This window comes from Microtus oregoni, unplaced genomic scaffold (assembly GCF_018167655.1).
Source record: "Microtus oregoni isolate MIOR12 unplaced genomic scaffold, Mior012 000036F_ref0000092, whole genome shotgun sequence".
In the NCBI taxonomy this organism is placed as follows: Eukaryota; Metazoa; Chordata; class Mammalia; order Rodentia; family Cricetidae; genus Microtus; species Microtus oregoni.
The window spans coordinates 3,553,618-3,567,917 of NW_024543095.1; the positions used below are offsets into that span (position 1 = coordinate 3,553,618).

Here is a 14,300-nt window from a genome sequence, read left to right on the forward strand (position 1 = left end):
GGATCTCTGTGAGTTCGAGGCCAGCCTGGACTACAAGAGCTAGTTCCAGGACAGGAACCAAAAAAGCTACAGAGAAACCCTGTCTTGAAAAATCAAAAAAAAAAAAAAAAGTAACATCTCTTCCCATCCTCCCCACTCATCGGTGTGAAAGCTGAGGCAAACAATGGACGAGAAGAGCACAGCTCCAGCTAACCAGAGTAAGAGATACGCCTGAGAACAGGGGTCCTTCGCCCCTCTGGACATGACAGGGCACCAACTGGACAGGTGACTCTCAGTTAAGGGATATCTGTACTAGGAAACTGCTGTTCTGTGAGATTGCGGTCTTGCTCATTTCTAGGACTGCTCTCATGCTTCCTTAAAGTTAAGACCAAGATGTTTCTGTAGAACAAATAATCAGGCTGTGAATGTGCTTGAACTGAATCCAAGGTCCAAAGACCTCTTACAGAACACACATTGCTGAAAATGAGGGGCACCCCACAACCTGATCTTCCTTCTTTTCTAAAGGGGCAGAGTTTGGGTGAGGCAACAGAAGCTACCATGATGGCCACTCTTTTCTGGTCCCTTGCCTCTCTGGGAAGTCAGAAGTTCATCACAGGAGAACCTACAGCGTCATCAGGATCATCACACGTGGCCACACATGGGGGTTACATGGCTCCAAGTGGCACCATTCAGACACACACCAATGCACGCAGATCCTCAGGGTAGACCACCAGATGCTGGAGGGATGCCACTGTGAGGAAAACTGTGACTCATATTGATGGAATACTCTATAACTCATCTGCCATGAGGCTGAGGTCTCACATGCATCATCCAATTTAATCTCTATGGTAATACCCTGAATTGTCACCTCCTACCTCTAGAATCACATAGAAACGATCGCCACTGCCACACTTTTAGGATGAGGAGAGCGAATTTCAGATGTTCAGGTACGTCTCCAAGTAATGGCTGTTGACCACCAAATATTTACTGCCTGGCTTTGGACAAGCACAGTGCACTGTTCTACGTGTCTTCCTAGTTTATAACATGCACCTTGAGATGATGTCTTGATTCAAAGGCAAGGGAAAGTGTGGCTCTAGTCAGCACCTAGTACATTATCTAACATCGCATAGCCTCTCACCATGTAGACTCAAGTCTCCAGGCCTACGGCTTTGTACTTACATGACCTTGAAAGTGTGTCATCAAGCCTCTGGATTCCAGTCAGTCCTTTCACAAAATAGAGCAGTTACTTTTCCTGCCTACTGTGCAATTAATAAAAAATAATAATAACTGTGAAAGTGATTTATGAGTCGTAAAGTCTCAGACAACTAGACGAGAATATTAACAGCAGTTATAATGGAAGGAGAACCGTCCTTTACCAGGCTGGGCAAATTCCCATAAAATGAGGTCACCAGTCAGCAACCTTTAAAGGTGGGAGAGCACTGGGGATTTCCGCCAATGTATTTCTTACTCTCTCCCTATACGTGCAGGCCAGTCGCTCTCGCCCTTCAACTGACCAGCATCTGCCTAAACATGTCCACTATCAAAGACAGCATTCCCTCTGATTCCTGCATATGAACCTCTCCTAAGTATTCTCTCTCTCTCTCTCCACCCCTCTCTCATTGTAATTTGAAGACTGTTCAAAAATTCACTTGATTTTGAAGACATGGCTCAGTGGTTGCAAGACCAGCAGCTCTTCCAGAGGACCAGGGTTCAATTCCCAGCACCAAGTTCACACCAGTCTGTAACTCCAGCCCCGGGAAACCTGACTTCCTTTCCTTGCCTCTGTGTGCACATGGTAAACAGACAACCCGGGCAGGTAAAACATCCACACACAAAAACTTAAATAGTTTTTAATCCACTGGAAACATTTTAAAAAAAATCTTGAAGTAGCCGGTAGAAGCTTACTCAGCCTAGAACTGATCTCATCTTTTTAAAACCCTGGTCACCTTCTACCTTTTCCAATGACTCCCCCCATGCTGACACCTATGGCTATGCCTTGGACACCTAATCCTCTGGTGAATGGGCTTTGCCCCAGTGCACCAGACTATCCCCGAGAGAAAAGCTTTAATGTGGGGACTGAGGGAAAAAACAAACAAACCTAGTGATTTCAATCTTATTTACTCACAATCTTGTAAAAGTTTCCCAATTTTAAAGATACTCTAGTAATTCTCCCCCCCCCCCCTTCCCGCCCACCCAGAAACACCAGTACTCAAAAAGCTCCAGGAATGAGATCTGGAAAGATCATGATTCCTGTGACTGACCCGGCCCTCCTGCCCACTGTGGCTTCGCAACATCAGAACTTATTAATTACAAATGTGGTGACTTGTCTGGCCCACATCTCACCTGACTCCCGCTTGCTCCCTTGGGATCCCATTCCACAGTCAGAGGACTCTCTATTTCAGAAAATAAGATTTCTAGATGTGTAACCTAGAGTTGTCTTCCGGAAGGCCCATCCTATTACTTCTAAAGGCTACAGTAAATAACTCCCGATGCTCACTGACAGCCGCTCTCTTCAGAGATTTGTAGATTGTTACCTTCATCTTTCCCTTCATCGTCATTTAACCCAGCCGTATATATTTAATTCTTTTCATCTTTCATCATAAATCACTCCCTTTGGCTCTTAAATCAGTGTTCTGCTCTTCTTTGGACTGGTTCCAATTCTCCCAATTCACCTCAAATAACTGATATCCCTCCTGGGAGCTCCAATTTCCTCTCCATCTTCCTTTACTCTCTCTGCCCCTTTCAGAAGTGAAATGAGAATAGATAGACAATATGACAGATCAAGGGTCATGTGTACTGCACTGCATGCATCTACTCTAAACTGCCCACATTCTCTGTGGTGCATGTAATGTCCCAGGCTGTGTCTCTCCTTTCCTGAAGTGGGTATGGGAAATGTCTAGTAAACAGACCCTTCTATCCCACAACACTCTCTACAGCTCTGTTTGTTAGATCACAGAAGCTGATCTCAAAGCACCTGCAAGCCAGGATGGAAGCCAGAGCTGTGTGGGTAATGTACTAGCATCCAAGCAGACCTCTTTGGGAGTTTTGAACTGTTCTGGATAGTACATCACCATTCACGGAATCCCAGCAACTGCCTCTCTGAATGGGTTCTCCCAGGAACTGCTTCAGGCATTGATCCTGTTTATGAATTCACAGTAATCCACAAAGAAAAACCACAACCATGTCATTCATTACAAAGACTCTCAAGCATCCTTTTGTCCTCTCAGGCAGCCCAAAACCACAAGCAATACAATGAATGGTTTAGCTTTGTCCTTACTGGGTTCTTTTCCATTTTCTCACCTCCCTAGACATGGTCCTGTTTAAGTTTAGGAAACTATCTTCAGTCTATGACAAGCGGGTTCCTGCAGAACGTTGACAACAAGGGGTGGCAGAACAACATCCCCCCACACATAGACCCGTCAGCACCATTGCTCCCCTCTAGGCAGGACCACAGGCTCCTCGGTCGGGGAAAAAAGAAACTGAATTGTCCATATTCCTTGCATTTAATTGAAGATCCTATGTCACAAAAGAGTAAATGCCCCATTCTATAAATAAGAGCCCATATAAAAATAATAAACTCATCTATTCCACCCAACAAGAGAAGTAGAAAGATCAACCCCAGTAGCAGAATGTAAACCTGAATTTCCACACAGAATAATGAATGGAGCCACAGTGGTGAGTGCTCCCACCCAACACAGAATGCAGTGTTTGCAAGAGGATGTGTCCACCCCACGGGAAGGTATGCAGTGGAGTCTGTGTCTGGGGGCGTGGGGAGGCTGCGAGGTGAGGCAAGAGGCTAGCCCTGCATGGCTAGCTGCCTAACTGCGGATAGTATATGTCCTCAGAGACAAGAGAGGCCATCCTGTTCAAGTGTGAGCACAAGGCCTGAAGTGCTTTTGAATAAGCTGTCTGTCTCTCTGGAGGTCACAGGGAGCTCATCCAGTTACACTTAGTGTCTTATTTGATCCCATCAATAACCATTTGATCTCAATCCTGCCGAAAAATGCTTGGCCAAAAGTTCTAGTCTTTTAATGGCAGAATCCTGGCTCTTTCTGAAGCCAGCACTTCTATCTGTGTCGAATGATGCATCAGTGTTGGCCCCGCTGCCAAATGGACTGCACTCCAGAGGGAGGGCTTGGGATGCTCACTGCTTCCCTGCAGCCGGTAGCAGAGCAGCTCTTGAGAGACACTCCTTCTACATGAAGCTCCCCCCCCCACCCCGAGCATGGTTTGATTTCACAGACAACTACAGTAGGATGCTCTTCGAATACATTATGTGACTCAAGACATCCACTGATAGTTTCTTTCCAGCCTGTCTGAAGTTGGCAGGTTCGGGGCTGGAAAATGACCCCCTTTTGCCTGCCGTCAACGTGTAACAACAGCTGATGGAGACTGCTGAGGCGTATGGTCATGTCACAAGAGGTGATGAGGAAGCCCCAGCAATGCTCAGACAGGAAAGGGAAAGAAAATTGTCTTCCCAGAGAGTCATTTTCACATCCGTTACAGAAGCGTTGGACACTAAAAGAGAATGCTGCATACATAAACCACAGAAGCCACAAAGCCATTAAAGCCCAGCTGTTCTTCACAAAAGTGTCCTTAGTGGGACAACAGTTTCATTCTCTCCTCTCATTTCACTGACGGCCCTGCCAAGCTCATCACACCCTGCCTTTCACCAGGCACAATGCAAATCCCAGCACTGATCATAAGGGGTTGTTTTAAGGGGTGCCGAAGCCACTAATGCCAGTGCTGAAATGCAGATCTGCCCTCTGTTTTCCTTGAGGACCACATACCAGTACAGTTTCTGTGCAGTGCCAGGGGACCCTCAGCTTCTCGGAAGCTCTGCTGCAGGAGAGTACTGAGTGCAAGTGGGCGTGGTGTGCGTGTGTATTAGCATGGGAGAAGTTGTACCTCTACAATGAACCCCGTTCAATGCTTTCCATCCAATTAATACTAAACATTAGTAACCAACGGAGCATAAGAACTTCATTTATTTCTGAGAATGAGAATGATAGAAAGGGAGCTAGTTTTGCTCAATAGAATCAGTGTGGGCTTCTTTTTAAAAACCCATGATTTCTCTTTCTGTGATTTTCTCATTCATTTACATTGTATATTCGATTCATTCACAAGTCCTTCCCCCATGGCCTCAAGAGAGAAACATTCATTCAAAACCGCTGGTTTGCCATTCAAAAAATACTAGTGGAAGAGTTAGAAGTAAGTGCTTACACACACAGCCTTAACTTGATACATGTGGGAAGAAATGGGGGAGTAAATGAAACAGAAACCTCATTCCAGGAGCCTCCAGCAGTCTGATCTGCAGGGAAACTGGCCCGCCAGAGACTATCATCAGGAGCAGCTGCTACATCCATGCAGGCTGAGACTCCCAGGGAAGACGGAGGGAGTGGGCGAGGACAGCAGTGACGACAGTTATTGCTTCTCCCCCAAATCAAGGCAACCTTATCGATTTTCGTCCCTTTCTCCAGAACTCTCCTGCCCCTTGTTCCTAGGTTCCCCTGGGACTTTTCCAGGACATCTGGGAAGAGTGAGAGTCTGACAGGGCAAAAAAAGAATGGGGACAGGAGTCCAGAATGAATAACTAAGGAAGAGGGAACCTCTGTGCTAGCCAGGACTGGGGAGGAGGGCCAGGGCCCGGTGGTTGGCTGAGACTCAATATAAAGAGGAATTCTATATTCTCTGGGAAACTCTGGCACATTCCCCAAATAGGTGGTGGCCTATGAAAGGAACAAGAGTCTGAAAGAAAGGGAGATAGTTTGAAGCCCCACGCTAACTAGGAGCTTAGGAGTTATTGGGGGGGGGGGCATTTCAGCCATTCTCAGAGCCCAGGACAGAGGGCATCCAATTATGATACAACTAAATCATGTGTAAGTCGGGGTAAGGCATTCTGCCAACACTGAGAAACTTTTCTCCCAACTTAGTTACTAAAGAGGGAAGACGGCTCTATTGGGAATTGACTATGTTCAAACACACAGTGAGAAACTGTGGGTATAATTTCAAGAATGATGAAAAAAGCCTAAGAAGCACAAGGGTTCGTTAATAGTGGCTACAAGTTGGTGTAACTAAAAATGCAAATCCCAACACACTCTAGTGGGAGCTGCTCACCGGTCCCGAAGATCTGGAAGAGAAGGCGGGGCTGGGAGGCTCGGATCGCGGTGGATAGCCTTCCCTCCCTGCCCACTTCCGATGCTTTCTTTTCGGGCATCAGGCGGATCCTCAGCCGCCCCTCTCCGTGGCGAATCCACCAGCTGAACAGTTCGCTGAGGTTGAACTGGAGTATCCCCACAGCCGTGGCCTCCTCTGGCGGTCCGATGCAGCCTTCAAGGATCGCCTCTTCGCCCAGCTCCAGCACCAGCTGTTTGGCTCGCCTGAGCTTGCGCACAGAGCCTCCCTTCAGCACCCTGGACAGCGTCGAACCCACCTCGGGACTAGGCGAACTGATTTCTGCCCAGGAGACCCCAGACGGTGGCCCCAGCAGTCTAAGTAGAGGGGCACAGTCCAGAGCTAGTGATCCCCGAGTCTCCAGCCCACCAGCCCCGGGTTCCGAGGGGGACGGCGGCTGCGGCAGCAGTAGGTCTCGGGCATAGACACGGAAGAGAGAGGGCACCACAAAGTCCACTGCTAGACTCTTTCTCTGCAGACGCGAGTAGCTGAGTGGCTCCCGGGGCTGCAGAGGCGGCCCTGAGGCCGGGGAACCCGCCTGCTGATCTGTTGCAGCTTCCGAGTCCAAGGCTGCTGCCGAAAGCAGCAGCAGCAACAGCCACCGGAGCCCAAGGGCTCCCATCCCGCTGGAGGGCTAGAGTTTATATTAGTCTCCCTTTCCTCGCTGGTCCAGCCTTGCTCGCCCTTCACTCTCTCCAAGACAGGAAGGGGTTCCAAACAGTCCTTAGTCCTGAAAGGTTCCTTCCTCTTGATCTCAGGGATTGTGAGTAAGCTCGATTCTTCTGTTTTTCCAAGCTGCAAGCAGGCAAGAAGGGTTCTCAGCAAAACCGATCTGGAAGTCAGGGGCGAGTCCGGAGACCATGAGACACCCTGGGCTCGACAGCTGGACCCTGAGCCTCTCGCAGCTGCTCGGAGTGCTGCGCCCCTGTTTGTAGTGGCCTTCACTCAGAGACCAGAGAAACTACTACCATTGAAGGGAGGAGGCAATTAGTTACCGTTCTAGGAGCTCTCGGCGACCCGAGCTCTCCTCGCAGCCTCCAATCTTCCGCAACTTTCCAAGCTGAAAACCCTGGCTCCTGGCTGGTCACTGTCTTGCCCACGTCCTCCGCTCGTGTCACCTCCTCCGCGCTCCTTCCCTAGGAAGGTCTAGGGAAGGACCACCGGAGGGGGCTGCTTTCTAGCGCCCCCTCAAGTGACCTCCGCTGCAGGAAGTCTTTGGATCACCCTGCACGCTTGAACTTCTGGGCGTGAACGCAAGCTCTGCGTTGCGGAGAGGAGGCTCCTGCTGCCTCCGCGTAAGTTTGCAGCGTCTTTGCTGTCACCAATGTCTTGGCTCCTAGGAGTTCACTTCCCAAGCACCAGAGCAGCCCCGGCAACAGCCAAGGAGTGAAAGCGTTTCGCCCAGGGGAGTCCACAATCTAGCCCCCTCCTCACCTACCAGCAGCGCCCTCGGTTTTGTTAACTGGCCAGGGGGCGGCCGGAAGGAGTCTCGCTGCCCTGAGACCCCCTGGACAGAAGCAGCGGGAGGAGCCAGCTGCCGCTGCCGCTGCCGCCCCCAGTGCCGCTGGATCGCATCTGCCTGGGCGCCCGCCACTTGCAGCTGGCAGAGCCGCGAGCGCGCGCCGACAGGGGGCAGGGCCTCGGCGAGGGCGGGACTCCTGAGTGAACTCCACGCAGCAGCCCAGCCCACAGAGGCCGGCCCCGCCCCCTCCCTGGTCTAGCAACCAATGGTGCTGCTAGATCCGCTCCTATGCAAATCTGCAGAGGCCTCAGTATTCATTGAGAAAAGCACCAAACCCGCCCCGCCTCCCGCTGTTGATTCTTAGTCCTTCCTCCGGATTGTCTGCCCTATTTCTCCGCTGTGAGAGCGAGAGAGTATTTTGGACAAATGGGAAGACTGGAAGTGATTTTTGCAACCAAGCTCTCTCTCTAATTATGCATTTAACAGATTAAACGTGTCCGACTTCAGAAGAGCAGATTCCGGAATAAAACTGTAGACAAAGGAGGGGGCAGGGATAGCGTCACCCTGCAATATCCAAGAACAGCTTTTCTTGGGGCTGTGAAAGGGAACCTTCTGCCTCGACACTTAGGTTGTTTAAAAGCATTCCTGAGAGTCTGGTACTCCGTAATCTCCGAGCTGTTCTTCAGCCATACCAAATGCCGTTCAGACCTGTCAGCCACTTCATTTTCTCAGAAAGGTGTCTGAAAAGGTTTTCAGGGTAAATTTGTGGTGCCAGAGATGGGACCTAGAGCTTTCTGCAAGACAGGCTAACGTTCTACTGTTGAGCCAAACACGCTAGCGTGCTACCCTTTGTTTATTCATTATTTTAGCTTTTTGAAATAAGAGATTGTTCTGTAGCCCAGACTGGACTTGAACTCACTACGTTGCCTAGACTGACAGGAAAACTCTTGGCAATCCTCCTGTCTCAGTCTCCCAAGTGCTGAGGTTGCAAGTGTAAGCCACCACACCTACGACAAATATTTTTAATTTCAATTCTGGGTCATAGATGACAAGAGACTTCCAACCCAATCCTCATGCCCTCTTGCCTGCTATGCTTCCATGAATAGCAGGCCAGAGACTGTGGGTGTGGCCCAGTGAAAGACACGGGAGTGGGGCAGCAGTGCGCAGACTCCAGGCCTTTCATTTACTCACTTAAAATGCTTGGGTTCTCCCTCCAGTCTCCTCTCCTTTCAGAAAATGGCTGTGTTTCAAGAGAAGATTCATCAAATGCCCCCATAAGACGAATCTTTAGTTCACACAAATTTTTTCAGTCCCTTCTCTCCAAGGTTGACTAGCATTCCTTGGGCAAGCTCTCCCAATACCTGAGTACATTGTCTCATGGATCCTCCTTCACCCAGCTCTGAGAGACACAATGTCTTGCTCACAGCCCCACGTAAGACAATTTCCAAGTGGAGTCTCAGCTCTTCCATGGGCTGGGGTCTTTTCTAGCACTATGCTATCATGTTGGCCAGTGAAAACCTAAGAAAAGAAACAAAACAAAACAAAGAATACCACTACTTCTCAGGGACTTCCAGCTTCCATGTACATTTGAAATTCTTAACTGTACCAACTTAATTGTTTGAATGACAAAAATTATTTGACACAAGGAGGAGAAAGTATGTTCCTATCTTGGGGAGGGAGGAAGGGAAGGGAGGAAAGGGAGAAAAAGGAAGGAGTATGAAGTTAAATATTTCCCTAGTATGTTCAGATTCAGATCGATTTTCCTGGTGTGTGCACCCTCAGAAGAATATCTTTCTGTCTGAAACCTGAAAAGGGTCAAAACACCAGCCCCTTCACACCCCACTCCGTCTCCTTTCTGTCTAGAGAACTCTTGTTCAGAGGCAAATTGACTCGCTCATTTGTCAATGACTATGAACAGACCTGTGATATCAGTGGCCACTAGGGGGCTGCAGAGACTTGAAACTCAACCAGGATGAGCCCTCAAGGTTTCCTGAACTCCCTGACAATGGCTCCGAACATTGCTTTTGTATCCCATGGACACTAGGGTCTCAATTAACTCTTAGCCTTATTACATTCGCTCATATATCCCAAGGAGAGACAAGTGCCTTTCCCTGGAGGTTAAATTAGACTAACTCAAAAATGTTCCCTATTTGCTAGGTAATTTTGTAAATGAGTCCAGAAAGGCTATTGATAATCTACCAGGCACTGAGCATCTGCATTTACAGGTGTGTATGCATGTGCCCGTGTGTCTCACATCACACAAGTAGCCTTTTAGGAGGAGATAGCTATTATTACTATTATTTCCATTGAAAGCCCAGAGAGGCAAAAATAAATTGTCCAAGGTCAAACAGCAAGTAAGTAACAGAGTTAGAATTTAAATGAGTGGTTCTTTTCCTCCAAAAAAAAAAAAATCACACATCCCACTGAGACAAATTAGGCCTTCTCATCAGAACTACAACTATAATTTTGACATCGTTATTCTGTTCATTACCACTGAAAAGTAAGCTTACAGAGAAGTGGGATTTAAAACAAGCAGGAGAAGTAGAGACAAAAAAGCCGAAATGCATGAGCATTGAAAGCCAACATATCTTGTGCACATAGTGTGACCCCAGTATTTTTCAAAATAATCCTCATTTAATGTTTATGGTAATGGGGTAGGGAGTGCAGCTCAGTAGTATAGACCATTCACAAGACCCACATTTTATTCTCAAAGCTCAAAAGATACTCCCAGTAACTCTATTCTATGGGGAGCAGGGGTTATAGGTCCCTATTTACAGAGGACAAATGGCAGCTGAATTAGGGGGACTCCTCATTGAGTCTCTTTAGGTGTCAAGATTTATCCCCTGAGTTGACCTAGATATCAGACAGGCAGTCCAGGGTCTTAGTTTACCACAGGAGGTAAACATGGCAGAAGGCGCTGATGGATTTGTGTGGACGGAGGAAATAAAGAAGCCGAACACAAAGCAGGAGTGTCACAGGGAGGTGAGGATGACAGAGAGGGCGGACACAGATGTAGAGGATCGAAGAGACAATCGAGGAAGGAGCGCTGCTGTGGTCACCTTGCAGACAACTTTGGTGACTAAAGGAGAAACAGGATCCTTTGCATGGAATTCCCAATTTTTCAATACAAAGAAATGGACAAGTCAGTCAAGGTGGGCTTTGGATTCTCTATAAGGAAGGAGATAATAACAGCAGCACTTTAAATACAGGTGTATGGTATACTTAAAGTAAGCACATCTCACAACCATAAAATCTGATTGGGATCTACAGACCTTGGACATCCATGCAGTCAACAAACATTTCTTGAGTATCTAATGTATACAGGACGCTGGTGAAGAAGATACACTGAGTCCTTCATCTCCAGATGCTCACATTCCCATGGTGCAAAGATAATGACAGACAGAAAGAGAATATAATAAAACCTTGCAATGGGGTTGGGATACTGCAATAATCTAGACAACTAGCTAGAGGAGTGGTCTTTGAGAAAGCTAAATGGCCCGGAAGTCCTCATTTGTTGGGAGGAGTGATCTTGACAATATGCTAAAGAAGAATGGTCTCAGGAATATCACTGCAAGTCTATGAGATTAGAGCGTGTTTGCACATTCAAAAGGCAGTACAAGGCCAGTAGGGTTGGGATATAATAAATAAAAGACATAAAAGCTGAAAGGGTGAACCAGGGTCCACTTCCTTGAGGGTTTCAGAGAACATGGCAATAAAGAACGCTGACGTCTGATTGCTGCAAGGGGACACTAGGTGGTTGAGTTGGGGAGTCATTAAAGAAAGATATGAAAGTTGGATGGAGACTTGGGAAGAAGGAGCCCAGAGAGAATAGGATGAGATAAGCAAGGGCAACTTCAGTGGATATGATCAAAATTTATTATATACATATTTTGTCAAAGAATACACTTTCAAAAGGAGGACTCGGGACCCTGAGGATTTGTCCAAACAAAGCAACAATTTGCGTGCAGGAAGCCAGACTGGAAACACAGCTTTGCTTCTTAGAGGCTGAAGGATCTTGAGAAGCCTTGATTTAGCCAGGCTCCTGGCAAATTAGGAAAAGAAGATGGCATAGTCTTTAATACAGCAGTTGAGAAGCCTGTGAGGGGGCCTTCAAGTGACCCAATGGTCTCATCCTATACCAGGGACAAGAGCTGACAGATGAGAGGGGACTAAATTTTCAGAGGAACTAGAAATAAGGTTAATACAAACAGAATAGAGACTGGGGGGGAGACAAAGATTTATCTAAAAGTATGTTGTAGCCCACAGGCAATCCTCAGGCCTAATTCTGTAGCTTGCTAATGCTGGCCAGCCATATAAACTATCTTCTGATTTTCATTATGGTAAGAGGTAAGGAAAGTCCTTCAGTACCAAATTAGTCGATATTTATTAAGCACCTACTATGTGCTTTGTCTTGGTTTGATGTTCAGAGGAAAGATACTTTGGCAAATAAAAGTTCAGATTGTGGGACTGAGGACATGACTCTGGGAAAGTGCTTGTCATGCAAGCAAAAGGGACCTCAGATGACTGGTGAGGTGCCAGGCCCCTTTAATCCCAGCACCTAGAAGTAGACATAGAAAGATGCCTAGGACTTCCTGGCCAGCGACTCTAGCCAAATTGGTGAGCTCCAGATTTAATAAGATACTGCATCTCCCAAAACAAAATGGAACGTAATTAAGGGAGACACCATGTTGAGTTCTATCCTCTGTATACAGATGCACAAATGAGCACACACAAGTCTAGATCCTGCTACTGTGGGACCATTCAAATATTAAATTTCAACTACCTGTGCCTATGCTGCAACTAAGCAAACATTACAAATAATCCGAAAGCTTTGGAGGAAAATACTAAAAGATAGACTTACGGTGATGAGAATCATCTTTTCATCAGAGATGACTTTTAATAATTTTATCAGCTTTGACCGTCCCCTACAAAACACCCAAATTTCAGTTGCTAAAAAAGCAATGGAATATGTTCATCTCATAGTCCCTGCCCTCCACTTCTGGGCTCCGATCACCAGTCACTTAGGGATCCAGGCTGATGCAGCAGCTATGACCCCAAAGCTGTGAAGGGCTGTGTACCAACAAGCAGATACTACAGCCCATAAATAGCAAATGTCCTGTCCACTCATAAACTCTAGATGAAACACACACACACGATTTTAACCTATATAAGGTGGCCAGTGCTGTCAAGAGTCAGAAATAGCTAGCAAATAACTTTCCTGGCTCCTGAGAATGGCAAAATATAATGGTTGTACGAAAGAGGCTAATATACACTAGGAAGGGTCCATAAAGCAAACCATCCAGAGAAGAAAAATGCCCTTAATTAATTCACTATGAATCCACGGCCAATCTGAAGAGCCCAGCCACCATGGCAAAGTACAGCTTCTCAAGCACGCTTGCCATCTTAGACACGTCACCGTACTGTCATCTCTCCCAAGATAGCACCCAGAGATGACACAGGCAGAGAAAGCCTTTTCCAAACACCAGCGCGATAGCACTCCTTTGGAAACTACAAACAGCCTCACATCTACAGAAGAGAAGGGAAACAACGAGATAAAAGCAAACAGCATTCACTGTGCCTCTCTCAATAATCCCTGCTTCTCAGAAGACCAATACATTAGGGAAGAAGGGAGCGCGTTATTATTGTAACTCCTGAGTGCTGGTCTTATCACTTTCTCCTATCCTAATGTGTTCTCACCTTCTCAAAATGTCTGTTTTGGTTGAGGAAGATGAAAGAAAAACCTTTGGGGGTAATTTGGTTAACCTTCTTGAGAGTCTTTCAAAGGGCCCCCAAATCAGCACACAGCATCCCTTCTATTTACTTCTCTCTGATTTCCAGACAAGAAAGGTGAGGGCCCCAGCCTGTGACTTTCAGTGGCATCAAGAAGGCTTTAGAGCCCTGGAGTTTTCTGTGTCTACATGATGGATCAGACAGACAGTAAGCAAGTCAATCTCTGAGCAATGAACTAAATCCAATTGACCTGCTCTAGCCATCCTAGCGATCAAATAAAGTTCCCGCTAGCTGGTCTGATCTGATCCATCATTCCACATCTGTTCCGCTCCTACCTTGCTTTCTTATCCAGACCCGGGATGATTGACAGTCTTTGACTAGTCCCAAAGCAGGTTTGGAATCCAATCTTGGTTCTACTTTGAAAAACTGAATCAGATGCTCAGCATCAACTCAGCTGTCTTACTAACCCCTTCTCACTCTGAATCCTATTCTTAATATGATGAATGGATCCTTTTTGGTCTTGCCTCTGTGACAGTGACATAACTTGATTCTAAATGTCTTTGTGTCAGGGGTGGAGTAGAAGGTGTGTCTATGTTCTTGCTCCTAAATTTCTCCAAAGGAAATATCCTACCTTTGCTCTTATGAGACTCCTGCCCCAGGCATAACTCTTCCCCTGAGACCTATTGTGCATTGACCAGTTTCCTTGACCCCATGCTCTGAACACACAGAATCCTAGTCTTCACTCTTAGGAATAAGGACTCAGAGTTCATCTTTTCCTCCCTTTCCCTTTCTGACTGTGTGGTGGTAATCACTAGTTACTGTGGGAATCCAGGTCACCATCATGACGGATCGGAGCAGACTCACGACAGGACCCGATCCCAGTCCAGAGGGAATCAACTAGATTATCTTTCCCATCTTTGAGTTGTGAAGCGCACAGACTGTGAGAGCAGAGTGC

General features: G+C 47.0%; 1 protein-coding gene across 1 annotated transcript in view; it reads right to left on the reverse strand.

Annotated features, from left to right (window-relative positions):
* Positions 1 to 7,669, reverse strand: part of Alk (ALK receptor tyrosine kinase) — a 737,647-nt gene extending 729,978 nt beyond the window's left edge. Inside the window, exon 1 of the mRNA XM_041630919.1 lies at positions 6,097 to 7,669. Coding sequence (XP_041486853.1) covers positions 6,097 to 6,775 — 679 coding nt within the window. The 5' untranslated portion in view covers positions 6,776 to 7,669. The remainder of the gene's footprint in view (positions 1 to 6,096) is intronic.
* Positions 7,670 to 14,300: the final 6,631 nt, after the last annotated feature.